This window comes from Triturus cristatus, chromosome 2_2 (genome assembly GCF_964204655.1).
Source record: "Triturus cristatus chromosome 2_2, aTriCri1.1, whole genome shotgun sequence".
NCBI classification, from domain to species: Eukaryota; Metazoa; Chordata; class Amphibia; order Caudata; family Salamandridae; genus Triturus; species Triturus cristatus.
The window spans coordinates 1256659681-1256685933 of NC_140582.1; the positions used below are offsets into that span (position 1 = coordinate 1256659681).

At 45.0% G+C, this 26253-nt stretch overlaps 1 protein-coding gene across 1 annotated transcript in view; it reads right to left on the reverse strand.

The window, feature by feature from the left end:
* The window catches only part of LOC146863547 (uncharacterized), a 113596-nt gene that overhangs the window by 65179 nt on the left and 22164 nt on the right, over window positions 1-26253 (reverse strand). Inside the window, exon 2 of the mRNA XM_085643004.1 lies at window positions 14619-15450. Coding sequence (XP_085499130.1) covers window positions 14619-15357 — 739 coding nt within the window. The 5' untranslated portion in view covers window positions 15358-15450. The remainder of the gene's footprint in view (window positions 1-14618; window positions 15451-26253) is intronic.

Consider the following 26253-nt stretch of genomic DNA (forward strand, 5'->3'; position numbering starts at 1 on the left):
TATGCAATTACCACATTACACACGATAGTGGAGACAGCACGCATACCACAGAAATCAGCTCAAGCAGCGGAACTGATAGCATTAACACGAGCATGTGAGCTCAGTACAGGATTATGTGTGAATGTTTATACAGATAGCCGCTATGCCTTCGGAGTAGCGCATGACTTCGGCCTACTCTGGAAGGAGAGAGGGTTTTTAACGTCACATGGAGTACAGATAATGCATGGAGAGTTAGTTCATAATCTTTTAACTGCATTGACATACCCAAAGAAAATTGCTATCGTTAAGTGTAGCGCCCATAGGAAAGTGGTTGATAAAGTTGGAGAAGGGAATGCGTTAGCGGATCGAGTAGCACGAGAGACTGCGATGCAGCCCGGCGCTACTGCCATGTATGTAGTAAAATCACAGGTGGAGAGATGGCGTGATGCGAAGGAGGAAGTGCGAGAAATGCAAAGGACCGCTTCTGATAAAGAGCGGGAGAAATGGGCTAGCGAAGGAGAACTGGATGACGAGGGTTGTTGGAGAAATAAACAGATGGATAGATGGAAGTTACCCACGGCTTTCGTACAACCTATGGTTCAAATGGCACATGGGCTAGCACATGTTGGAGCTTCCGCAATTGTGAAATTGCTTACCCAAGTCTGGGAGCATCCAGAGATTGCTAGCACAGCAAAGAGGGTGGTGCAGACCTGTATGATCTGCCTGAAGTATAACCCAGGGAAAGGCACTCGAACTCCAGCAGGAGGATTTGCGACGCCCACTGCACCCTTTGAGGTTCTGCAGATGGACTACATCCAGCTTGAGCGCTGTAACAATTTGAAGTATGTTCTAGTAGTGGTCTGCGCCTTCAGTAAATGGGTTGAGGCGTACCCTACGAAAGACAATACTGCAATGACCACGGCGAAGCTACTGCTAAAAGAGTTTTTCCCTCGATACGGCGTCTGTAGACTTCTGTGGAGTGATAATGGCCCTCACTTTGTAGCGGATGTTATAAAGTATGTCTTGAAGGGCCTAGGCATCACCCAGAAGTTCCACGCCGTATTCCACCCCCAGTCTGCAGGACTAGTCGAGAAGTATAATGGTACACTGAAGCATAAGATCGCCAAAATCCAAGCTTCAACATCCTTGACTTGGCCGGACGCCCTGCCACTGGCGTTATTGTCAATTAGGTCAGTGCCACATTCTCGAACCGGCCTTACGCCATACGAGATAGTATTCGGACGCCCAATGAACATTTGGGGTCCACTAAGGCCGTGTATGATGTACCTTGTGTAATGATGAGCGATTATCTGGCACAGTTAACGGATAACTTGGTTTCTATTCATCAACAGGTCCGAGAGGCGCTCCCTGATCGGTCTACCGGCGAAGGACATGGTCTCCGGCCTGGAGATCATGTTATGGTAAAGGTCTTCGACAGAACGAACAGTTTGGAGCCGAGATGGGTAGGACCTGAGCAAGTCCTCCTTGCAACGAGGACGGCAGTGCGAGTCTCGAACAGGAAGAATTGGATCCATTCCTTACACTGTCGAAAGGTACCGCCCGGATTGGTGGAGTCTGCCGTGCTGACCGATCAACGAGAAATCCTAGCAGCAGAGACAGGCCGTGCTGCGGAGCCAAACGACACTGAGGAGCTCTTTCCGGACCACGCGACTTCTGGAGGAAGGCGATATCATCTGCGACCAAGGAAGTGAGGTTTCCAGTACCGGGACATACTGTCAGAACGGCCCTTGGGTTAGTGAAACGGAGAGCCGATGTGGCAAGGGGGGGGGGGATCAGCCCTGCATTAGTGTAGCGACACCCGTCTTGGCCCGCTGGTGAAGAAATCAACCGCTGCCCAAGGGGAAGAGTTCTGACAGACTTTTTAGTTTCAGGAAGATATCAGGGTATTGTTTCTTTTGACATGGAGAAGAAGAAAATCCTTTGTGCATTGGGGTTCATGCTAACAGTAGCTATTGTTGGGATAACCACATGGTTTGTGGAGGAGGTGACTCCTGCTCGGAAAACACTTGTGTTGACAACTCCGGTGCCCGAGGAGCACTACTTTTATACATTACCGTATCAAGAGTTGAAGCATCGACAATCCTATTTGAATAACACTTTCATTCAGATGCTGCATCACACCCACGTTGCTACGAACGCTACGAACTGTTGGATATGTGGGATGATGCCAGCCCATCAGAAGAAAGGAGGTACGCCATTCATACCACTTCCTTTCTCTCATAATGGCTCTTGTAGAGCATGGTATACTTTGCTGTTTGCCACTCGGAAACCGACAGTGGGACGATTGCTTTTCAGACTCAATAAAGAATGTCATCAGGACAAAAATGGATATCCACAAGCAAATGGGACAATTTGGGAATGGGAAGAGTACCGACCGGACAATGAATCCATTCCCTATATCTTCACGAACACCAGAGACACTGTGGGGAAGGACAAATTCGTAATCCAAGTAGCACAAGCTCAAGCGGACCTGTGTGTCCAGAGTGTGGGTTTTATCCCTGTTGGTGTCAGTGATTGCATAACCGTATTGAACATGGACGGGTTGAACAACAGTACCTTCCTAGCGTCCCACAATACCTATTTTGTGTGCGGAAATAAAGGTTATTACCGTTTGCCGGCTGGGTGGTCTGGGGTATGCTATGTATCATTCCTATTACCTCCTGTATTCTTAGCACCTGCGTCATATCATAAGGATTTGAAACTTTTGAATAATGTGACTGTAAATAGATACAAACGTACTCTATCAATTGATGATGTGGATCAGACCGATACCAGCTTGCAACAGTATATTGATTTTAACTTAGGACTGTTTTTCTTTGTTGGAGCCGCTTTGAATAGTAGGAAGATCCGAAGATTAACAAGAGTGGTAGAAGCTGTGACCAATCAGACTGCCGCTGCTCTTGGGAATCTTACGGAAGAGTTACAAATAACTAGGATTGTTGCATTGCAGAATCGTATGGTATTAGATGTAATGCTAGCTGATCGAGGTGGAGCCTGTAAAATTATTGGAAGTAGCTGCTGTGTGTTCATCCCTGATCATACGCCATCCGTTTATAACGCCATTAACAAGCTGCATAAAATAGCAGCTGAAATCCACACAGAAAACGGCACTTGGTCCTTTTCTGGATGGTTTTGGGCGTTGGTTACTGCCTGGGGATGGAAGGTCTTAACTGGTCTCTGTATTATTATAGCAGTTCTGTTTCTTTTCTGTATGTGTATTCAATGTGGACCATTGTGCTGTTCTGTATGCATTTCATTCTGCATTCCAGATAAGAAAGCTGTTGCCGATGTTGCTCACCAAAAGGGTCTAGCTAAAGAGGTTAAAGGAATGATGATAATTGACATATATGATGATTATTCTTGGAAACCGGATGTCTTCAGTAAATGCTGAAAGGGTCGTCTGTTGTAAATTAAGGCAGAATGTGATTAAGCATTTACTGAAAACATTAATGCTTTCCCTTTAGATCATGTTTTCTTCGTTATGTTGACCGAAGTCCGGACTCCATTTTGTATTGGCATGCTGCCATGTGTTCACCACGAGGAGAGTCCGACCTCTGTGTTAGTTGCTCTTGTAATCTGCCTAGCAACAGTTTATAAATAGCTCTCTCCTGTCCATCTGGCGCATGCCCAGACTTGACCACATCTGTTATAATTAGCCTTGCTTGACCATGTGTTTCGCGGGCTCAAGGAGTGTGTTGGCTCCGCCCATGTATTGATTCAGTATCGAGAATGACCATAAATGGTAATGTTCTTCGGCCTCATGTTGTATCCACCCACTTATGAGCCCCTCGGTTGTGTATAAAAGGGGACTGTGTACGAATGTTCTTTGTGCTACTCCATGCAATACTGAAGAGTGTTGTGTGGATTGTAGGACCACCCTTAAGGGTTAATAAACGTTGTCTTTGTACTTTGCAGTTTCCGTGCCAACTTCCTTATAGATTCCGTTACAGGAGAGCGAACCCTTGTTCTTGCGGGCCTAGCTGGGGCCTGTATTCATCACTAGGACATGCTGGACAAACCGTACGTACCTATCACCATGACGATTTGCGTGATATTCATTAAAAGGCGACTATGCATGCAATGAATCCACGTGGAATGTATTTACACCACTAGTGAAGCTCTGACATGTCTGATGCCCTACCGTGCCTAATCCCGGTAGACACCCTTGTCGTTTATTTATACAAACATGGGTAGCTATTGACGGGCACATTTAATACACATGCACACCAAGCCATTCAAAGGGGATTCGACAAAAATTCGACCAAAACTATGCAAGAAACCCCCCTCACGGTTAATAAAACACACATCCACTGCCGGATGTGTAATACTTTTTATTTTACTCTCTGGAAAGGGGACGAACATCACTTGAGAGTCACAGCGCGCTCCTGACAGAGCCCAATGCTGTGTTACACCCACCATTGCCTGCCGTGTGCCACACACCTCTGTGTTGTATTTCACTAGCTAGTGCATATGCTATGACACTCTCTAGCCCATGTGCACTGTAACACCACCCCGTGAATATGTCATGCCACACTTGTCTTCGCACGGGTTATATTGCCCCATCTAACGTGCCTTTCTCGATGCCTATGTTATAACGCACAGTGCTATGCCATACATATTACAATCTGGGATCCATATCTTTGTCACAGTGCATATGCAACCTTACACTCCCCAGCACATATTTTATATTACAACTTTAGAGACTAGTTAGGTTACACAACACTGCCCTGTGCATATTACACTCCAAGGCGCATATCGCATAGCACGCGCTAGTGCCTGTGCTATCTCGCGCTCTCCAATGAATCTGTCATTGCGCACAATGTATTGCATATTATATTTCACGCCCGGTTCATCTTATATCACACTTTTTGGTGCATAGTTTATACCATACACTATATCTAGTTTTCATTTTCAATCTTGCTCTCAGGACTATGTTCTATATAACACTGTGTTCACCTACCCTTTTCACGGGCATTACATTTTGCGATAGGGGGTGGAGGGTCAGGGGGTGTTTCTGCCAAGTGAGCCCGGAGTCACAGTCACAAACGTCCTCTTCTTCCTGAATAAAAGTGAGATTATGCTGCATACTTGTTCATATTTTAAGTAGTTCGCACAGACACAATGTTTTAAAAACAATAAAGTTCCTAATACCCGCCTTCTCTGAACAGTTAGCTTGCTGCCCCATCCCCTTCCTCCCTATCCTCTGTTGTGTGAATCCATGGACTAGCCTCCTCCCTCCTGCCATGCATGGTCTGATGTGCTGCCACTGCCCTCAGTATGATGTACCAGTCCACTCCTCCTGCCCTCCATTGCCCAATTCTATGCCCCATCATTGACCTCCTGCTTAAACTCTGTGCTTAGCTTGCTGCCCCTATTCTCCTTCCCCCTGCCCTCCGATGTCTTTGTGCATGCCCCTGCTCCATCCTTTTTGCCCACCATGTCCCATGGACCTGCCACTCCTACCTACTCTGAGTGTTCTGTTGAGCTGCCACTCCCCTCCCACCTGCCTAGCATTGTCAGATGACTGTAACCTGTCCCTGCCACCTCCACCCTGCCTGTCCACATGCCATGCCCCTATCCTCTTCCTCCTGTCCTACATGGTCCATTGTACTGCCACACCCTTCTGCCCTCCCTGGTCTGTTGTGCTGCAGCTGCTCCTCCTGGCTGCCCCGTGTGGTCTGTTGTGAGGTCCCTTCCCCTGAACTTTCTTGTCTGTGCACAGGTCCTGACCCTCCCTTCTATCCTCCATCGTCCTTTGTGCATGCCCCTCCACCCTCCTTCTTGCCCATCATAGCCATTGTGCTGCCACTAACCCTCCCACTTGCCATGCATGGTCTTCTGTGCTGCCATGGCCCCTCCCACCTTCCCTGTGTGGTCAGTTAGCTGCCCCTGACCCCCTCCCACCTTCCCTCCATGGTCTGTGTGTACGCCATCACAGTCTCACTGTTGCTCTTCATGGTGTGTCTTGCTTCTAGTGCCCATCCTGCCTGACCTCCATGGCTATCTTGCTGCTCCTGCCCTGCCCCCTTGCCCCCAGCCCTACTCCCTCCCTCCTGGCTTGTCTGTTCCATTGTAATGCCCCTGATCCGTCCCTCCTGCCCTTTATGGTCTGTTATGCTGCAGCTTTCTCTCCTGTCTGTCCATTATGGTCAGCTAGCTACCATTGCCTCTTGCCCCTCTGTTCTCTGTTGTCCATGTGCATGGTCCTGTCCCCTCCCTCTTGCTTTCTATGGATTGTTGTGCTGCACTCCCGTCCTGCATGCCCTGTGTGGTGTATTGTGCTGCTGCAAACCCTGATGCCTGCCCTGCAGGGTCAGTTTGGTGCACCTCTCCATGTCCCTCCTGTCCTCTGTTATCCAAGTCCATGTCCCTATCCCATTTCCTTCCATGATCCAATGTACCATACTTGCGAACATTTTGAACTTGGTAAGAGGGAGATTTTGAAAAAAAAATGGGGTATTGATTTTCCCCTTTGAGTTACATTGAAAAAGAGGATATTGTAGACAGGAGACAGATCAAATAAAGCCCATTTGAGCTTAAAAACATTGGACGTTTCCTGGCTGAATCGGGTCTGTTGGCATGTATGGTTGTACTACCATTGCCTCTTCCTTCTGCCCACAATGGTCTATTACATTGCCACAGGCTTGAAGGAGGGTAGATTTTGTATCACAGGGGGCCCCTGGCCCGTTCTGTCCACACCTGAAGTATGAGACCCTTGTCCTTGCCCTGCCAGCTGCATTTGTAGGCCGTATTAAATTGACCAGCGGGTCCTGTGTTGCTATATAATTATCCTGAGACATCCTTACCACTCAGCCAGTATAAAACCCCTGTGTAGGCCCTTCTGTTCAATATGTAGGCCTCTTTGTTAAATTGACCATAGCTCTGCAATTTTAGTGTATAGCAGTCTGAAGGCAGGTCTGCGAGGCCTTCTGCTCCAAACCAGTAGCCCCCACCCTACCCGAGTGCTCCGTGCTCGGTATCAAAGTTCAACATCCCCCTGAAGCTGTCGACATACAGTAGGCTGCATCCTGGACTGGTACTTGCTTCCTGGGCAGGTTTCCCGCTTTTAAGGAAGTGGCAACCGCAGAGCGTCAAGTTAGGAGAACTGAGGAGATTTTATACATGAATATATAGAATTCCCGTACAATACCCATTATTTTCTGCTTGCTCTATGGAACTTACGATAAGCGATTGGCCTGAGAGACTGACCTTTTCACCCAGTCCATTGTCAGCATTAAGTGGGTAAATTACGAAATGTCTGGTAAAATCTGCAGACGAAGCTTTTGGGTAGCATACGTAGGTAGATGTAGCGTGCAAAGGAGCCCACAAAATGATATAAAAAGGGAGCACCCACAGATATCGACGGACTACCTCGCCGTCTGTATGTAGGTTAACAGGCAGTGCAGGTTTTCCCCAAGAGCTGGGAGCTCTTGTCTTCCTTTGCTTAAAATGTCTTGCTCTGCTTTGCTTGAAGTATCTTATTATATTTTACCTATATGAAATGTCATGTTATGTTTAACCGTTGTTCTCTTTACTTTTGCATTTAAAAGATTTTGTATTGTAATTGCAGGAATGCTTGCTCTAAGAGTAAACGTGAGTGTTCCTAGGTAACATTTTCCTTGGTGTAACTTGTTTCTCATGATGCATTTATAGATGTGTTTTCTCTCTCTCTCTGTCAGTACATTAATTGAGATACAGAGAATATCATGACAGCTGTATGATTATCTGGATTCTGTATTTTGTACTTTATGTCTCTATTCTGCGGTTTCTTTGAAGTTGCATCTTCTCATTAAACTGCCATTGTATTCTGCCTCCAATTCCATGTCTCATATGTCTGTTTTCTTCATTTTTGGAGCAAGCGTTCCTAGGCACCCCGGGTCAAATTAAGGTGCCCCTTTTGTCCCTGACTCACTCTCCTGCTCAGTTCTGTGGTGGCTCCCGGGGATCTGGGGACCGCCCCTAGCTTCCTTGACCCGTAATAGATCTTGCCTCCAACAGCCTCTCTTGCAAGTCCTGTATTGTTGGTTTGTTGCCCCTGCCCCCCTTTCCACTGCCCTCCATAGTCTGTTGTGCTTCCACGGCCCTTCCTGCCTGCTCAGTGTGGTTAAATTGTTGCCTTTGCACCCTCCTACCTGCCTTCAATTTTCAGAGTCCGTGCCCCTGGCCTCTGCCTCTCAACAGTATCCTAATGAACAACTAGATTGCTAACATTCTATATTTATTACAAAAGTGTGGAACGCCTGACATCATCTTGATGTAATCAAAACTGTAATACCTAGAGCATTTCCTTTAGAAATTACATATATGAGAGGGTCTTATTGGCATCAAAATTATGGTTAGTGCTCTAAAAGGCTAAAATAAGGACATATTTTCTGAGTTTTCAAATAGCGACAAAGCACTTTTAAATTATTTGTTATCTTTATGTTTTTTTATCCAGTTGACCACTTGATTAAATGTTGCACTTAGGGGAGATGATGTGGTGTTACTTCCAGAACTGCAGACTTTGCAACTGGGGAACCAGGTTGAAGTTTCTGCTTCAGCTCGACATTCTGTGATTCTGGTCAAATCACTTAGTCTCCCCATGTCTACAACCAAAATGAATGTGTTCTTGTGTGATGTAACCAATGCTCATGTAAAGCACTCCAATACCTGACAAGTCTGCACTATATAACACTGCAAAAACACAAAATAATAAGTGTTTTGCACACTTCTGTCATTGGGCTATATTTGGGCTACATCTGGGTGATTTTGGGCTACATTTGGGCTCTTTTGTCTCCGGTGGCCATCTTGGGAGATTTATTTGTTATGAAGTTTCCTAATTTCCTCATGTACTGCAGTCTCCTCAGTAGGAAATGCTTTCAGTTTTTTACTTTGATTCCATCATGAAGGTATTCAGATATGTCACACATTTGCCATAAATTCTGAATGTTAGCACTCTAGTTGCTCATTAGATCACTGTAGTAAAACTACTGCACCATGGAAGTCTGCTCCTGGTATTAAAAGTGCATGTTTCAGTCTGCATGTCAGAATTTTTTAATGAAATAGAAGAGGATTTGAGAAGTCACTCAAAATGTGCCCTCATTTTCTTTCTTCAGCATTAATCATAATTTCTATGGCAAAATGAACCTCCTCATTGAGTTCCTTTTTAAATTAAATGTTTTAAGTGTTACCAGTTTATTCCAATCAAGATGGCTTCAGGTGTGCCATACTTTTGTCATAATGAAGACAGTAAGCGCTCTAGTTGTTTTTAAGAACATTCTGTGACATTCTGTCATTGGGCTATACTTGGGCTACATCTGGGTGATATTTGGGCTACATTTGGGCTCTTTTGTCTCTGGTGGCCATCTTGGGAGACTTATTTGTTATGAAGTTTCCTAATTTCCTCATTTACTGCAGTCTCCTCAGAAGGAAATACTTTCAGTTTTTTACTTTGATTCCATCAAGAAGGCATTCAGATGTGTCACACATTTGCCATAAATTCAGAATGTTAGCACTCTTTTTGCTCATTAGATCACTGTAGTAAAGCTACTGCTCACCAGGGAAAACTGCTGCTGGTATTGAAAGTGCATGTTTCAGTCTGCATGTCAGAATTTTTTAATGAAATAGAAGAGGATTTGAGAAGTCACTCAAAATGTGCCCTAATTTTTCTTTCTGCAGCACTAATCATACTTTTTATTGAAAAATGAACCCCCTCATTTTGTTCCTTTTTAAATTAAATGTTTTAAGAGTTACCACTTTAATCCAAGCAAGATGGCTTCAGGTGTGCCATACGTTTATCATAAGTAGGACTGTTAGCGCTCTAGTAGTTCTTTGGAACACTCTGGGAAGCTGCAGTAGAACACAAAGGAATCAACTGACAGTCTCTGCCCTTGTTGGATGTACATGTTTTACTGAGAATGTCAGACTTCATTCTCACATGACTGAGAAAGATAATGTGAATTTACAGAAAATAAGCTCTCAGTTTAGCCTATAGATCACCTTCCAAACCTCTGTGGTAAAAGCATGAGAAAATATTTTTCTCTCAATCATGATATCCCAGCAGAAGGCTTTTTCACATGGTGAAATCACCTTAGAACATACCACAATTCCTAAAATGAGTATGGTACCATCAACAAATGATTTATAATGTAACTAAAGTCTTAAAACCTTTTATTAACTGCAATGCTTTTTAATGAGGTGCTATCATGTATATTGGTCCCAAGATGGCTGCCAACACTTCTTGGATGAAGTGCTGACAGCCAATCAGATCTCAGGATGAGATGTGTGGTTAGGCTCCGCCCACATATATATATGCTTTTAAATGCTATTTTCTCAGGATCTACTGAACAGATTTACACCAAACCTACAAAAGGCACTTCCTTGACCTGAGGACTACCTCTCTGCCAAATTTCAAGTAATTCTGTTCAGCCGTTCGGGCTGTAGCTGTGTCTAAAGGTCCTATGGAAAAATGCATGGGAAAAACGCGTTTTGGGACCCCCCTTTTATCTCAGCCCCCGCTTGACGAATCCCCCCGAGACTTTCAGGGTAGGAGCGGAGCGTAGCGCCCCACCTATTTTGAAAAATCCGCGAGGATTCGTCAACCGGCGCCAAAGTTATTCAAAATAGAATGTTGCGGATTTCCTATGGAAACGTGGTCCTAACTATAACTACCTACTGGCGACCGCCAGTAGGTAATATATATATATATATAATCTACTGGCGGTTGCCAGTAGATAGTTATAGTTAGGACCTAAAAGCGCGACTATCACTCTGCCGGAGTATCTTGGCGCTATACAGAAACAGACCGCGTGCTCAGGTGGATGCTGCTATCCCAACTATGGGTAAATTAAACAGGAGAGAAGCAGAGAGAATCCGGGGCTCCAAAGAACCAGGTTTTCAATGACTTTCTGAAGGAGGGTTCGGAGTGAATGAAACAGATGACAGGAGAGAGTATCAAGAAAACAGTCTGCACTACCTGTCTACTTCAAAAAACGCAATTAAGTCGTTAGATATGCCACTCCAGCTGTATCATGTGCTCAAGCAAAGGAAAATAAGGTAGTTGTTTAAACAAACATTTTATTTTTGTTTTGCTATTATTCACATACCTCACATAAATGTATGAATCATGTCTTTACATCATAAAATATATATTTTTTAAATGATATTGGCCCTCAATGATGGAAATTCCCATGGACTACCTTTCATACAGATAATTCATACATTCTCACACTCACATCACCCATTCAGACTGTGAAGACACACTTTACATTCATCAAACATTATACCTAGATGTGATACAAGGTCCCTATACAGATGCAACACAGAAATAAACTTTTTTTACACTTTCATAAGGCAATTGATTTGCTGGTAAGCGATCCACAGTTAATAAAGATTTACATCAAAGGTCACAACGTAACTTTGAATAGATGAATGAAAACGATTGTTCAAATCAGCATGAATATGTTATACATAAATCAAACAATAAGATGCATGTGTAAGGAACGGAATTTGTTTTCAATCAAACACGCCGACGTGAGTTTCGGTGTTGCTACTCCCCAATGTCGGGGTGTCACCTTCTTCAGGGCGTAACAGTAAATTAGTGTCAGGAGTCCATGGGGCCTGCACAGGAATGATGAATAGGGACAACCGGTAGTGAAAACGTTTAGGGATGACAGCAAATAAGTTCAAACTAGGGCACCCATCCACTAAGTGGCGTCATCAACCTGGAAATGAACGGATATCGGCCATCCAGGCGGAGAATCTGCGTTTGTCAAAGCTGCTCAGATGGCAAAAGTTTTAAATGCAACGTCGAACCTTAGATAATAAGAGATGCTACCTCGTAGTTCGATACGGCTTACCTCCCTGTGTCTTTTATGGACAGATCATAGGGAAGTGTATAAATCCGAATCAAATGCTCCGGGAAACCAGGATAACAGATCTTCAGGGAAACGGTCAGCCGATACGGCAATCCGTAGATGCCCGCAGGATGCTTTTAAGTGACAGGGGAGAGTATTCAGAGCTTTTAACCCAAGAACGGCCACACATCTCCCGCACTTAGTTTTACATCTGCTGTTACATATGCTGTTAATGAGTGGGTTGACAGGGTCAATGATTGCGTGAAGAACCTTCGAGAGCCAGGGATCGAAAGGAGATCCTGGCTTACAAGAGAGGATAGCTTGGCGAGATTGTGCCTTATCAATCATTTGAAATGAATGTAGGTACTGAACCTTGTTCTGGGTTTCTGATCCCGATTCTATGTCAGGGAGAGGCATCCCCTTAAAGTCAATATGTATGTTTTGAATTTTCTGTTCAAAGAAGTCAGCTATTTGATTACAGAGAGTCTATGAAGTGGGGATATCTTATTCGAGTGATTTAGGATGCATAAAGGATTTCACAATTTTTAAAATCGTTTTTTGGTCCGAGTCCGCTGATGCAAGTGCTTCAGTGTAGTATGCTTTCTTTTCCAGGCTAATTTGATGGTGATAGACCTTTAAGGCCTGTTTGAACAGGGCAAGTTCATCTGGTTTATAATCTCTTCGCCATCTACGTTTTATCTGCATTGAAGGTGTAGGTCTATCAACCTTTGAGTGCACCATGGGGATGAGATTTTAGTGCTGTGATTTTTCTTTTTTAAGTTGACGGGGGGGGGGGGGGGGCGGACCGTTGCTGAGGATGGGCTTCCAGGAGTTGAAATGTTGTGAATCCCTAGCAGGATCTCCCGATATGTTGGGCCTCAGGTCCAGTGCTTTATTATAGAGGTCAGAATTGGCTATCATTTTGCCCCATTTCCGGACCGTTTTGGGGGTGTCATGGGTAAGACCCGATGTGGTGCTAGTATGCTCGAGTTTTATCTCAAATGGGACAAACCAATGATCTGTCAATGGCATGGGCACTGGGGCATTACCTTTTAGAGAGCAGTGATTTGAGCACATGCCGTCCAGGGTGTCCAGCATAATGAGTGGGAGAACACACCAACTGCTCCAGTCCGAAGGTTTCCAGGGTATCTAAGAAATTTCTAACTCCAGGTTCATTCTTACCTTCTAAGTGTATGTTAAAGTCCCCAAGAACGGTGAAATTAGAGTATCTGAGAGTAAAAGGGCCTAAGGAGTCACCTAGCACGTCAGGAAATTGGGAGTTTAGGTCTGGTGGGCGATAGATCAGGGATCCAGGGAAAGAGGTGGATTCGTCAATGAGGAAGCAGAAGCCCACATTTTCCGCCCCCTTCAGTTCTGAGATCTCATAAGTCGAGCATTGGAGCGTGTTGCGGTAAAGTATTCCAAGCCCTCCTCCCCGTGATTCCCGCCTATCTTGTCTATACAAGGTATATTTCGGAGGGTGGGTCTAGAGCGATATCTGGGCGGCACCACTCCCGAAGCCAAGTTTCTGTAACAAAAAGGATATCGAGGTCCAAGTCTAGGAGCAGGTCATGAATGTTTTGGGCACGCTGAAACAAGGATCGCACATTCTTCAGTCCCCCTCGCAGTGAGTTAGAGGGCCTCCTGAATTTCTCAGTCAGTTCAGGTTGGAGACTGAGCTCAAATTTGCATTTCCTACACATTATAGAGCATTTCCAGTTATCAGGATGCATATAATTATCGTAATGCTGTGAAGCATTATTAAGGCCAAGCAAGGCATCTCTTGTTAACAGCATACCTGGTGAAGATTAGGTACCGTGGCGTGCGCTGGCCGCGGTCCGGGTGGGTACAGACGGACTTGCCTTTGGCGCGCCCTCTGCACGCGTCCGCGGTGGCAGGCACATTATATAGTGTGTGCACCGAGAACCACTAGACCGCAGCGGAACTAAGATGGCCGCACTTCTGGTGTGATTCCGGAATACCACTCCTCCTAGAGGAGTGTGGGAGCTGGAGAGCCAGAAAAACATAGGAGGAGGCTCTCAACGGGAGAGCAGACGTGTAGAGGATACAAAGTGCGTGAGGTGAGGCGAAGGAGGTTGGTGCCAGTTCAAATTCAATACAGTGCACAGATTCAAAAAACAGTCCCCACCCTCCCCGCACCAGGTTTTAAAAATCTAAGTAAGAGGCGTAAACGAAGCAAAGTAAAAAACGATAAAGCAGCAGCTTGGAGCTTAACTGTTCCCGCTGATAAAGATGAATTAACTATGCTCTGGGGAAGGGACACACAAGAAGAGAAAAACTGCACGGAGTAAGAAACAGGACAAAGGAGATTGATAAGAAAGCCAACCGGTGAGAAGCAATATAGATCACCGTGGCGGAAAAATGAAAGGCATTTTTGTGTCACTGGATGTATGAGTTCAAGACTGAATACTAGAGTGTATACATGACAACTTACTGAGTGCCTAAACACATCAGTGACTGAAAAGACACTTTCAATTACAAGCCAGACCTCCTGCTATTGTTAATGCTTGTTAGATTGTGTTTAGTAACCGTAACTGTACTTTGACGTTTTTTTTAAAGTATATTTCAAAGTTTTTTTTTTAAAGCACACGTTATGGACCCATTAGCAAGCCGAACCATAAATTTACATTAACCTTAGTTTTTACAGTGAAAATGTGTTTTGTTATGAATGTTTTTTCAAACAAAAGTCTGGGGGAAAAAAACAGTTAAGCAGTCTATAGGCAAGACCTAAAAACATTTGCACTGTGAATACATGGGTCTCACCTTCTGACGAGGCACTGGTGATATTCTCTTGGTGTAAAATGCGATAACGACACACAGGAAAGTCCATGCTTACGCTCTCTTCTGAACTAAGGTGGTCCCCTAATAAAGAACTCTGCTCTTCTTTCCTCTGCTCCTTTCCCTCCAGATCTTCGCTCTCCCCGTCTGACTGATCCTCTTCTTTAATTATGATTACTTTTTTGAAATGGCCATTTTCTTCCAAACAAGCAGTAGTCTCAGTTCCATGATGGGCAACTGTAAGCGGTGGCAAATCCTCGTCCTCAGAGCTGTGGTGATCATCGTCAGACCAGACCCCCAAGAAATGGACATTTCCTGTGTGCCCCTTCCTCGGTCTCTCTGAAGAAACCGGAATCTCTGAGCTCCCACTCCTACATCTGTCTGAGGCAGAAGAGTACCCACATTCTGGTGCATGTTTCTTCAAAGTTGTGGTACTATGTGGATCACAGACATGTAGCCCCTGTCCATATGCAGGTCTTAATCGGTCTTCTGTGTCTCGACAATCCCAGAGAGATAGCTCCTTTCCACCTTCAGACGGCTCGTCTCCACCTTCAGACGGCTCCTCTCCACCTTCAGACGGCTCCTCTCCACCTTCAGACGGCTCCTCTCCACCTTCAGACGGCTCCTCTCCACCTTCAGACGGCTCCTCTCCACCTTCAGACGGCTCCTCTCCACCTTCAGACGGCTCCTCTCCACCTTCAGATGGCTCCCCTTGCTCTTTCATTTTGAGTCCCTTGTTATTACAATAGTAGCATTTTTACAGCGGACAACCTCATCCATTGCTGCGTCCTTGATAGAATCAAAGGTCTTGCACAAACTGTTCAGGTAAATAGAAAAAAAAGTGATTAGAGAGTTGCTAACATTTGCTGCTGGAGTAAACCTGATACAGTACAATTTAAAGGGGCAGCTGGGTGGGCGAGTAACAAATAGCTTTATTTCCACTTAGCCACTGTTATTCACAAACAATGTAGGAACCTACTTACTTCACTAACACCACATGGTAAGTGGCACGTTATAAAAATGACCCAGACAGTATCATCCATCACAGGTACTTGGACATGGACCTGGTCACAACCGCCACGAAAGAGCCTGATTTTCGAGTTTACCCACTACTTCCACTTGCAAACCAAAGCCCACCGGCATGAATGAGTGTCAGCGGCAGCATTCATCAACCCAAATCCAAGACTGGTACGCACAGTAGCGGCACACCTCTTAAGCGGTGAGAACAGTCGAACTACAGAAAGACTCGACATGGAGGGGTAGGGAGCTAAGTTTCCAGTAAAAACAAACTCCTTGAGAAGAGAAACATTCAACGTAATATAATTCACGATAGAAGAACTCCTTCTTACAGGCTTATCACAATACCTCTTAGTGCTCTATTTAACTCACAAGTCACATGACCAGGCCATCTTCATTTCCCAACGTTCTATAAAAATAAAGATGAAATCTCTTCGTCCCCTTTAGCCTACGAAGAGGTGGATTACACCCAAACGCAGCCCATGCCTATTTTGAGACTGGACAGGTGCATGGGATTATCAGGAATTCACCCACTGCAGGTCGGACAGAGGCGACCAGTGCTGGCGTTGGACCTAAAGAGATGTTAGAGTGTCCCAGTCCAGTGACTGGGAGCTGCAAAGCTGTGACTGCAATATCCCCGCCCAGAAGTCTGGTCTATGAGAATGTAACAATTATTTGCATTCAGTATACACAAGCATTTCATTACAGATTCTGGTTTTGTTGCACATCAGAAACCTGGAGTACAAGGCTGTAAACCTGGGCCCAGAGGTCAAGCAGAACAGGTGTAGTTTTACGTTCTGCATTAGGTTTAACACTGGTTGGGCACCAGTGCTTATGGCCAACAGATCTGTACAGACGAATGCAGGGCATCAGCCCAAATGTTTTCTAATTCTTACAGCAAGTACAAGAAAAAGTTGGAATCCACAGAGAAGATGGAGAAATGTATATTAGGATCTATCTTAATGCAAAACTGTTACAAATATTTAATATTATGCACGAAAAGTTTAAAAACTGAAATATTAAGAGAAAATCAAGGCTTTAAAAAAAAGTACTTGACATCTCACATTGGCAACTTATTATTCAATGGTTCTCGTCGTCACTGACCAATGCTGCAAGTAAATTCCTTTCAGAGCAAGAGCGTGCCTTTAACATATATGAAAAACTACAGACTCAGAACGTGTCAGGACCATCAGCTGGTTACATGACATGAACTCTTCTGTGCTTGTACATGTGCAGATAAGGAATCGAATCCGTTCATGGATGAAAGCTTAGAAATGCAATGCTCAAAGTTTTATTCCTGCTAACTAAATCCAGAGCTGACCTGGCCGAATGTGCTGCTCACGACAAGGGACAACTGACCAGAATGGTAGTCACCTTTCAGGACGCCCCTGAAACACGCGCAGGGTTGAAGCAAAGTCAATCCATGGCACCCGTACTCCTGAGGGGCTAAAACGAACTGAGGAGCCTTCCACGACATGCCAGGATCATACAAAGGATGGCCGTGCTGGGTGAGATGGGTTTTTTACAGATCTAGCACTAAAAGGCAGGGAGGGCTGTTTTAGATACAGTGACAAGTCCGACCAGTGAGTCGGTCACTGGTCAATCCTGTTTTCAAGGGGCAAACGTTGGGATCTCTGATCCAAACAAGCCAGGGTCAGTTGGAGACTTTATGGGAGTAATCATTTCATTATTTTACTCAACTTAAGACGTCAAGTAACAACCTGATGATTTCTCAAGCACTGAAAAGCCTCTGCAGGTCCCAAGGCCAGAGTCTCTGTCAAACTGACAAAAATATCTCCTCACCTTTCATTTCGAGCCCTTAAATCAGGGCTTTCTGTGCACCTGAAGAACTCTACCCGACTGTCTTTGTCTGTAGACTTTTGAAGCTCAGACCTGCCAGCTGCAGTCAAATGACTAAGTCAGCATAGACCATATCCTTTGTCTGGATGAGAGGACAGCTCCTGTTTGTGGCTTCCCAGCATAAACTCTCAAACACAAGCATACAACTTGCTGAGCTACCATGGTCTAAATGTGTACCAAAGTTGGAGTGATCTTCTGAAATCCCAATATGCGGATGTAGAGGGGAGTCAATGAGGGCTGTCGCCAGCAAACAAATCTGAGGATCCAGGTACCGCGGTGAGGAGCCGAATCATCAACGGCCCAATTACTAACCAGTAAGCTTCACTAGTCTTTAGGCTAAATAAACCTGCCTCCCAGTTGTCATGTCAAGAGGATCTGCATCCATTCTTAGACACAGAAAACGAAAGAGGAACGCCTTAATTAGCCTTAAATAATGCTTTTGAATCATACATACATACCTACAAACCTGCTGTGGCAAATTTCTCTCTCCAAAAGGAGCAAGATCACTCCACCAGACTGGAAGTTGCCAAAATCAGACTTTCATACTCTTCACATACCATTTTGATGTGCAGTTCCACGGGCTGCTTGAAAGGCAGAAGCTGTAATGGTCTCACCCAATACAAAACGCCTAACACTGAGGCACCTGCAGTACCCCAGAGGTGGAAGCTCAGTGCAAACATGGCTCTGTAGTCGCAGGTTGATGATGCCCAAGGCCCGCTATGTAATACTGCTCGCCCATTCCTGTAGACAAGAGGGCGCAGAATTTGTGCTGCTATCAGGGGACGAGCTGAGATCAGTATTCAGACCATCCATATGTGTCTGATCAAGGGAGCCATGAAACTGAGCTTATCCTTGAGTCCATCTGAAGTACTGAGCTCGAGAAGCCTGGGAGGTGACAAGGAAGCACAAGCATTGGCATAGCCAATAGGTCTCGCCTTTGGGACCTTATAAGTGTTTAGTTATCCAGCACAATATCCTTGGTGCAACAACATCAAGTGTTGCATGGCTAAACACTTATAAAATCCCAAAGGCGAGACCTATTGGCTATGCCAATGCTGGTTATTGTAGCAGGTACACCACAAATGCGAGGTTCTGAACAATATCATGCTTAGGGTCCTTCTGAAAGAGGATTCAAAAACCCAAGGTGGTGCCATGTGGGCCTGGAAGTAGGAAAATGTAGTTGGCGCAGAGCACTAAACAGCTCGTTTTCACATATTTACACCTTTACATTGCACACAAACCTAAAAACAAGTCTATTTAATGGAGCCTTCCCGCCCCCTCATTCCCCCTCTCCCCAAGAAGGACAGGGCCTCTCGGTGATCATTCGGTCAGATACACTCCGACCTCATCCATAAGAAGTAACTATACATTGACCGAAAATTGCCCTGTTCCCTACAGTTAGCGCTACGAAGCGGCAAAACGTCAAAAGAGAGCACTTTACAAAAACCTAAATAAAAATGTGTTGATATAGGGGGTTTCGGGTTCCCAGGTCAGTTTAGTTGCCTTACACCAAACTTTACAACCCACCTCAAGGTAATTACTTCCGTTTGTGAACCTGTAAAGGGTGGAAATGAATATACATTTGAAAGCCGCTGCTGCCTCGACTCAGCATTTATCGATGGCGATTAGCATAGTTAGGGTCTCTTCTAAAGAAGTATGCGTGATTAGCAGACACTAAGCATGTTACTCACATTCAGGTTAAGCAAAAACTAACTTGGGCATAAACCTAGTTATTCGATTTGCATAACCAATAAATTAGTACATCAGACACATCTGAAAAAACAAATATAGAATGCATTTTCCACAGTTGAAACTGTCTCTTATTTTGCAGTTGTATTAAAATGTTTAAGTGCTGCACGATCAAACAAGTTTCCTGCAGCGTTATTATTCTTAAGGTAGCAGTGACACCCAGTGGATAAAAGGGGTCGTTGCAAGCCTATTTATTATATATATATATATATATATATATATATATATATATATATATATATATATATATATATATATATTCACTGAAAAAACCATAGGTTTCACACACGTTATAGTTAGGAATTATCATTTACAAAACCTTGCAAATTCACTTAAAAAATCATAGGTTTCACACATGTTATAGTTAGCTGTACATTTCACTGGTAAAAAACCAATGAAATTCCACGTTATAGTTAGATCAGGTAACTATAACTCGCGCGCCCACAATAAACTGCTGATGACGTCACATATTACATCACTCATGACATGGTCAGTGACATCACTCATGACATCAATGATGACATCTGAAATTACACATTGTGGATTGCGGTCGCGCAAGTTATAGTTACCTGATCTAACTATAACGTGGAATTTCATTGGTTTTTTACCAGTGAAATGTACAGCTAACTATAACGTGTGAAACCTATGGTTTTTTAAGTGAATTTGCAAGGTGGAGAAGTGTGGCTCAATGATTAGAGCGGCAGACCCTGATGCAGAGGTTTAGCCCGGGACCAGGGTTCAATTCCACGCCTCGGCGGGACTTGGGCTCAAAAGTTCCACGGACCTGATAATTCTCGCCTCGGTGCCATTCCAATCATGGAGTCCCACTCTGCAACTCTGGGCAATAGCTTGCTTAATCTCCACAACGGCCCCCACAACGCTAAGGATGCCTGGCCTCCACCTTGGGGGTGCCCAGGAGTGGACGCCTCACAGGGAAAGCCAGGATGGGTTCCACAGCGGTATTCGTACAAGCGCCTTGAGACCCTTGCGGGCGAGTAGTGCGCTATACAAGTATCAATTTACAAGGTTTTGTAAATGATAATTCCTAACTATAACGTGTGTGAAACCTATGGTTTTTTTAGTGAATTTGTACGTTTTTTTAAATGCTAAGTTATGTATTTATTTATTTATTTTTTTCCTGGTTTTTCACTGTGCGCACACCCTGCGCGCACGGTGCGCTTCGCGCACCGTGCGCGCGTTGCACAGTCCATGCCGTGCGCGCCTCGCCTTTTTTTACACAGTAACATTTGTTTTTTTCTCCCTTGTGGGTCCTTTAATTTATTTAATAAATGTGATTGTTACTTCTTTATTTTTTTTTAATTTTTTTTTTGCCGTGCGCGTACGGTAAGCTTACCGTACGCGCACTCCGCGTTTTTAAAAAAAAATTATTAAATGTATTTTCCGTACTTTTGGGTCCTTCTTGGACCCCCTGACAAACACTAGGGGGTCTGCAACTCTCTTCGTTGCCCCCTTTTCACGTTCCCCACCTTTGTTTCTCAGTGCGAGAGACAGAAAATGGCGGCCGACACTTCCTGATTTCGACCGATTCGAATGTTTACAGTCATGTAACCACCAATCAGAATTGAGCTCGCGCACGGCACCGTACGCGTACGGTAAGCTTACGGTAAGCGCACGGAGCGCGCTTACAGATATATATATTGATTTAAATGCTATTTTCTCAGGACCTACTGAACAGATTTACACCAGACCTACAAAAGGCACATCCTTGACCTGGGGACTACCTCTCTGCCAAATTTCAAGTAATTCTGTTCAGCCGTTCGGGCTGTAGCTCGGACTAAAGGTCCTATGGGAAAATGCATGGGGAAAACGCGTTTTGGGACCCCCCTTTTTTCTCAGCCCCCGCTTGACGAATCCCCCCCGAGACTTTCAGGGTAGGAGCGGAGCGTAGCGCCCCATTAGTTTTGAAAATTTCGCGAGGATTCGTCGACCGGCGCCAAAGTTATTCCAAATAGAATGTTGCGGATTTCCTATGGAAACACGGTCCTAACTATAACTATCTACTGGCGACCGCCAGTAGATAATATATATATATAATATATATATATTTTATCTACTGGCGGTCGCCAGTAGATAGTTATAGTTACAACCTAGTTTCCATAGGAAATCTCAAAATTCTATTTTGAATAACTTTGGCGTCGGTTGACGAATCCTCGCGAAATTTTCAAAATGGGGCGCTCTGCTCAGCTCCTACCCTGAAAGTCTCGGGGTGATTCGTCAAGCGGGGGCCGAGAAAAAGGGGGGGTCCCAAAACACGTTTTCCCCATGCATTTTTCCATAGGACCTTTAGTCGCAGCTACAGCCCGAACGGCTGAACAGAATTACGTGAAATTTGGCAGAGAGGTAGTCCTCAGGTCAGGGATGTGCCTTTTGCTGGTGTAAATCTGTTCAGTATTTCCTGAGAAAATAGCATTTAAAAGCATATCAATATCTATACGTGCGCACCGTGCGCGCACTGTGCGCGCACCCTGCCGTGCACGATCGCAATTCTGATTGGTTGTTAGATGTCGGTAAACATTCGAATCGGTCGAAACCAGGAAGTGTCGGCCGCCATTTTGTCTCTCGCAGTCCGAGGGGGTGAAAAAAAAAAGGTGGAGAACGTGAAAAGGGGGCAGAGTGGACAGTTCCTGACCCCCTAGCCTTGGTCAGGGGGTCACAGAAGGACCCCCAAGGGAGAAAAAAACATTTTTTTTTTTAAATCGCGAGGTGCGCGCTCCGTGCGCGCACGGCACGCACTGCGAACCTGGGAGCTCGGTGCGCAAAGCGCACCGACCGCCCACAGCGCGCGCATGGTGCGGGAAGCGCACCGTGCGCGCACGGTGCGTGCACCTCGCAATTTAAAAAAAAAAAAACAAAAATTCACGGTGCGCGCACGGTGAAAAACCTGAAAAAAAAAAATGTATAAATACATACCTTAGCATTTAAAAAAACCGTACAAATTCACTGAAAAAACCATAGGTTTCACACACGTTATAGTTACGAATTAGCATTTAAAAAACCTTGCAAATTCACTTAAAAAACCATAGGTTTCACACATGTTATAGTTAGCTGGACATTTCACTCGTAAAAAACCAATGAAATTCCCCCGTTATAGTTAGTGCAGGCAACTATAACTCACGCGACCGCAATCCTCTGCTGATGACGTCAGATATTACATCACTGATGACATATGTGTCTTTATGAAAAATAAATATTTGTAATTTATGTATAGCTAAAGATTAATGGAAGAAGACATGGGTAAATAAGTGTCTAAATACAGTGATGTAATATCGGACGTCATCAGCAGAGGATTGCGGTCGCGTGAGTTATAGTTGCCCGCACTAACTATAACGGGGGAATTTCATTGGTTTTTTACGAGTGAAATGCCCAGCTAACTATAACATGTGTGCAACCTATGGTTTTTTAAGTGAATATATATATATATATATATATATATATATATATATATACACAAAAATTATTTCAGGATAATGGCGATATTGTATTTTAATTGAATCTGTAGTATTTTGCCTGTGAAACGTTTAAGGAGCCACTTTTGTTTCTATGTCGTTAGTGCACTTCGATGGAGCAGAAAATGAAAAAAGCTGTCCGAAGAATTCAGCTGCCAGAGGCAAAATGCAGAAAGTGCCCGATGCTCCATGGAACAACAAGGAGGTACGTCTGGCTTAATAAGCCATGACGAGAGAGGAAAGCCAGATGGCGCCTGTGCACGTAACTGCGCGTGTAACCGCAAGCTTTAGGCCACAAGCAAAAGCGTGTGGTCGGATTTTTAAAGCCCTCTTACTAAAAGTCTCGCCAGAGAAGCGCATGCGCTGACTCAGGCGAGACCTAAAACTCGAAAACTTGGCACCTTAACCTATATTTTAATTCTAGTACAAAAATGCAATAAACTATTTACATATGCATATATCCTTCACCACCACCAGCAAACCACTCTACTGGTCAAAGCCATTTAACGGTCACTCAAGCAAGACTGCCACACAGCTTCTCCCCCCTATTATTGGACGTGGGTGAGTAAAAAAAAAAAACAAATGCTGGACAATGCTATAGGGACTTCATATTCAACTGATTCTTCAATTTTGTTCTACATCAGCACTATTCTACTGTTAGGTCAAACATGGCACAGAAGAGAAATAAGGCAACTGAAGGAGAGCATAAGGGGGTGACTACAGCATAAGAGGTTATGTGTTCTGGCCCAAAGCTTCTGCCACTGGATGCACTCAACTCCAAACGCAAAGTCAGATATGAAGGCAGAGAAACATCTCAAAGATACTGATTTATGAGCAGGCCTGGTGGGGGTGGGAGGTGATCAAAGCAATACAAAACCTTCCACCCAAATGTAGGCCAGGAGCGCATTATACCTAATCATACGAAAGCCACACCAACCTTGAGTCTGGATGCAAGCTCCCGCTCTCGTGCAGCCCTTATCATACATAAGCCACGCCAACCTTGATTCTGGAGGGAAGCTCCCAAGCTTGTGGAGCCCTCGTCATACGGAAGTCACGCCAACCTTGAGCCTGGATTTAAGCTCCTGCTCTTATGGAGCCCCATACGTAAGCCACACCAACCTTGAGCCTGGATGATAGCTCCTGCTCTCGTGGAGCCCTCAGCATACGTAAGCCACATAAGCCACGCAAACCTTGAGTCTGGTTGGAAACTCCTGCTCTCGTGGAGCCCTCATCATACGTAAGCCAAGCAAACCTTGAGTCTGGTTGGAAGCTCCTGCTCTCGTGGAGCCCTCATCATACGAAAGCCACGCCAACCTTGGGTCTGGATGCAAACTCCTGCTCTCGTGGAGCCCTCATCATACGTAAGCCACACCAACCTTGAGTCTGGATGCAAGCTCCTGCTCTCGTGGCGCCCTCATCATACGTAAGCCACGCCAACCTTGATTCTGGATGCAAGCTCCTGCTCTTATGGAGTCCCATACGTAAGTCACGCAAACCTTGAGTCTGGTTGGAACTCCTGCTCTTGTGGTGCCCTCATCATAAGTGTTAGACCTGGCACCTTGGCGTGGTTCTCCCTTCTATTTTTTGCTGTTGCCTCACATGTTTTTGCTGGTGTTAGATGCTTTGGGCACTGTGCCACTGCTGTCGAGTGCCACAGTGCAAGTGCTCCCTATGGTAAATTGATGTATGAATTAGTGATTCCATGATTGGCTGGTTTGGTTTACCTGTCAGAACCTAGTACAGAGCACCAGGAGTGCCCAAGGCTTGTAATCCAAATGCTGCGGGTGGGCTTGCAGCACTGGTTGTGCCACCCACAGAAGTAGCCTGCCTGTGTCTAAGGCCTGCCATTGCAGAGCCTGCGTGTAGTTTGGTACTGTCAAGCTGACTGGGCAAGTGCACCCACTTGCCAGTCCCTAAACCTTCCCTTTTCTTCATATCAGACACCCCTATGATAGGCCAAGGGCAGGGTGCATTGCAAGTATAAGGTAGGACAAGCAATGATGTGTGTGGCATGTCCTAATAGTGAATTATAGCCATTTTCGTTTTTCACTATTGCAATGCTATCTGTTCCCCATAGGCCAGAATGGGCAGTTTGATTATTACATCTTATAATCCTAACTGACTCAGGGAACATGGTAGAAATTCAAGTTTAGTATGCCTGAACTAGGAATGATAAAATACATCTTTTAGTGAAGTTGGTTTTAACATTCTGTGTTTGAAAATCCCAATTTTAGAAAGTAGGTATTTTCTTGTCTAACCATCCAAACCTAACTCTGCTAGGCTGTGTATTCCTTGTCTGGAGTTTGAGTGACAGGGGCTGGGGGATTCCAGGAGACAGGGTGAGTCAGCACAGGGCTGAATAGAGAGATCTGCATCTAGATGGGTGGGAGGAGTTGCACCTGGGACCTGCATAGGGCTGTGCCTTCCCTCCACAATGCTGGCTCCACCTCCTGTGGTGTGTCGGATGTCTCTGCCCTGCACTCTGAAAGGAAAGGAGTCTTGTCAACAAAGTGCTCCAGGACTGACCAGAACTGGTTTGGACTAGGCAAAGGCCTCTCTGCCTTCAGAGAACAAAGATAAACTGGGTATACATATTGGGACCCAAACCCAAGAACTTTAGAACACTTTGGGAACCAAGAAGAAACCTTTGCTGTGGAGTGGAACCAGAAGAAACTGAGGAGAGACTATCCCTAAGCTGAAGTGCCGCTTGGGGGATTGGCCTACCGTGATTGCCTGACTGCCAAAGGAGAAAGGACTTTGTGTGCACTTTATTTAACTTGTGAAGGATCTCCAAGGCTTGGAAAAGAGCTTGCCTCCGGCTGAAGTCTCAGGGCCAACAGACTTCACCCACCAGCTCCCCAAAAGTTATTTTGAAGTGTCTGCAGTTGTGCTGGACTTCTTGAGGACTTGCGTGTCGCAAGGAGCTGGAAGCGTGACTCAAGAACAGGAAGCTTGTCGCTGAACTGCCGCTTCACAACAAGGCCCTGTCGCGGCTCATCACCGGAGAAGAGGATGGACGTCGCATCAGGCGCCGCCGCATCACCGGGAAGCGTGTCGCAGGGCCTGTCGCGGCTCATCGCCGGAGAAGAGGCTCGACGTCGCATCAGACGCCGCCGCATCACCGGGAAGAGTGTCGCGGCTCGCATCGTGAGGAAACATCTCGCATCGCCGGAGAAGAGGATCGACGTCGCATCAGGCGACGCCGCATCACCGGGAAGCGTGTCACATCAAGAAGAAAGTGCCCATCTTTGTTTCTTTGCACCGGATCTTCATCGCATCACCGTCCTTGCAACACTTTCGTTGTCTTGCGTTACGCATCTTAAGGTACATTGAACTCCGAGTGTCACATTTACCATCTTAAGAGAACGAAGCTAAATTCTACCATTTTAAAGTAACAGTATTGTGGATTTGTGTCGTTTATGGTCTTGTGATAAAGTCTATATAAAGAATACTTATTTTTGATATAAAACTTGTGTGGTGTTCATCTGTAGTGTTGTCACTTGATTACTGTATGTTGTAGACGAGTA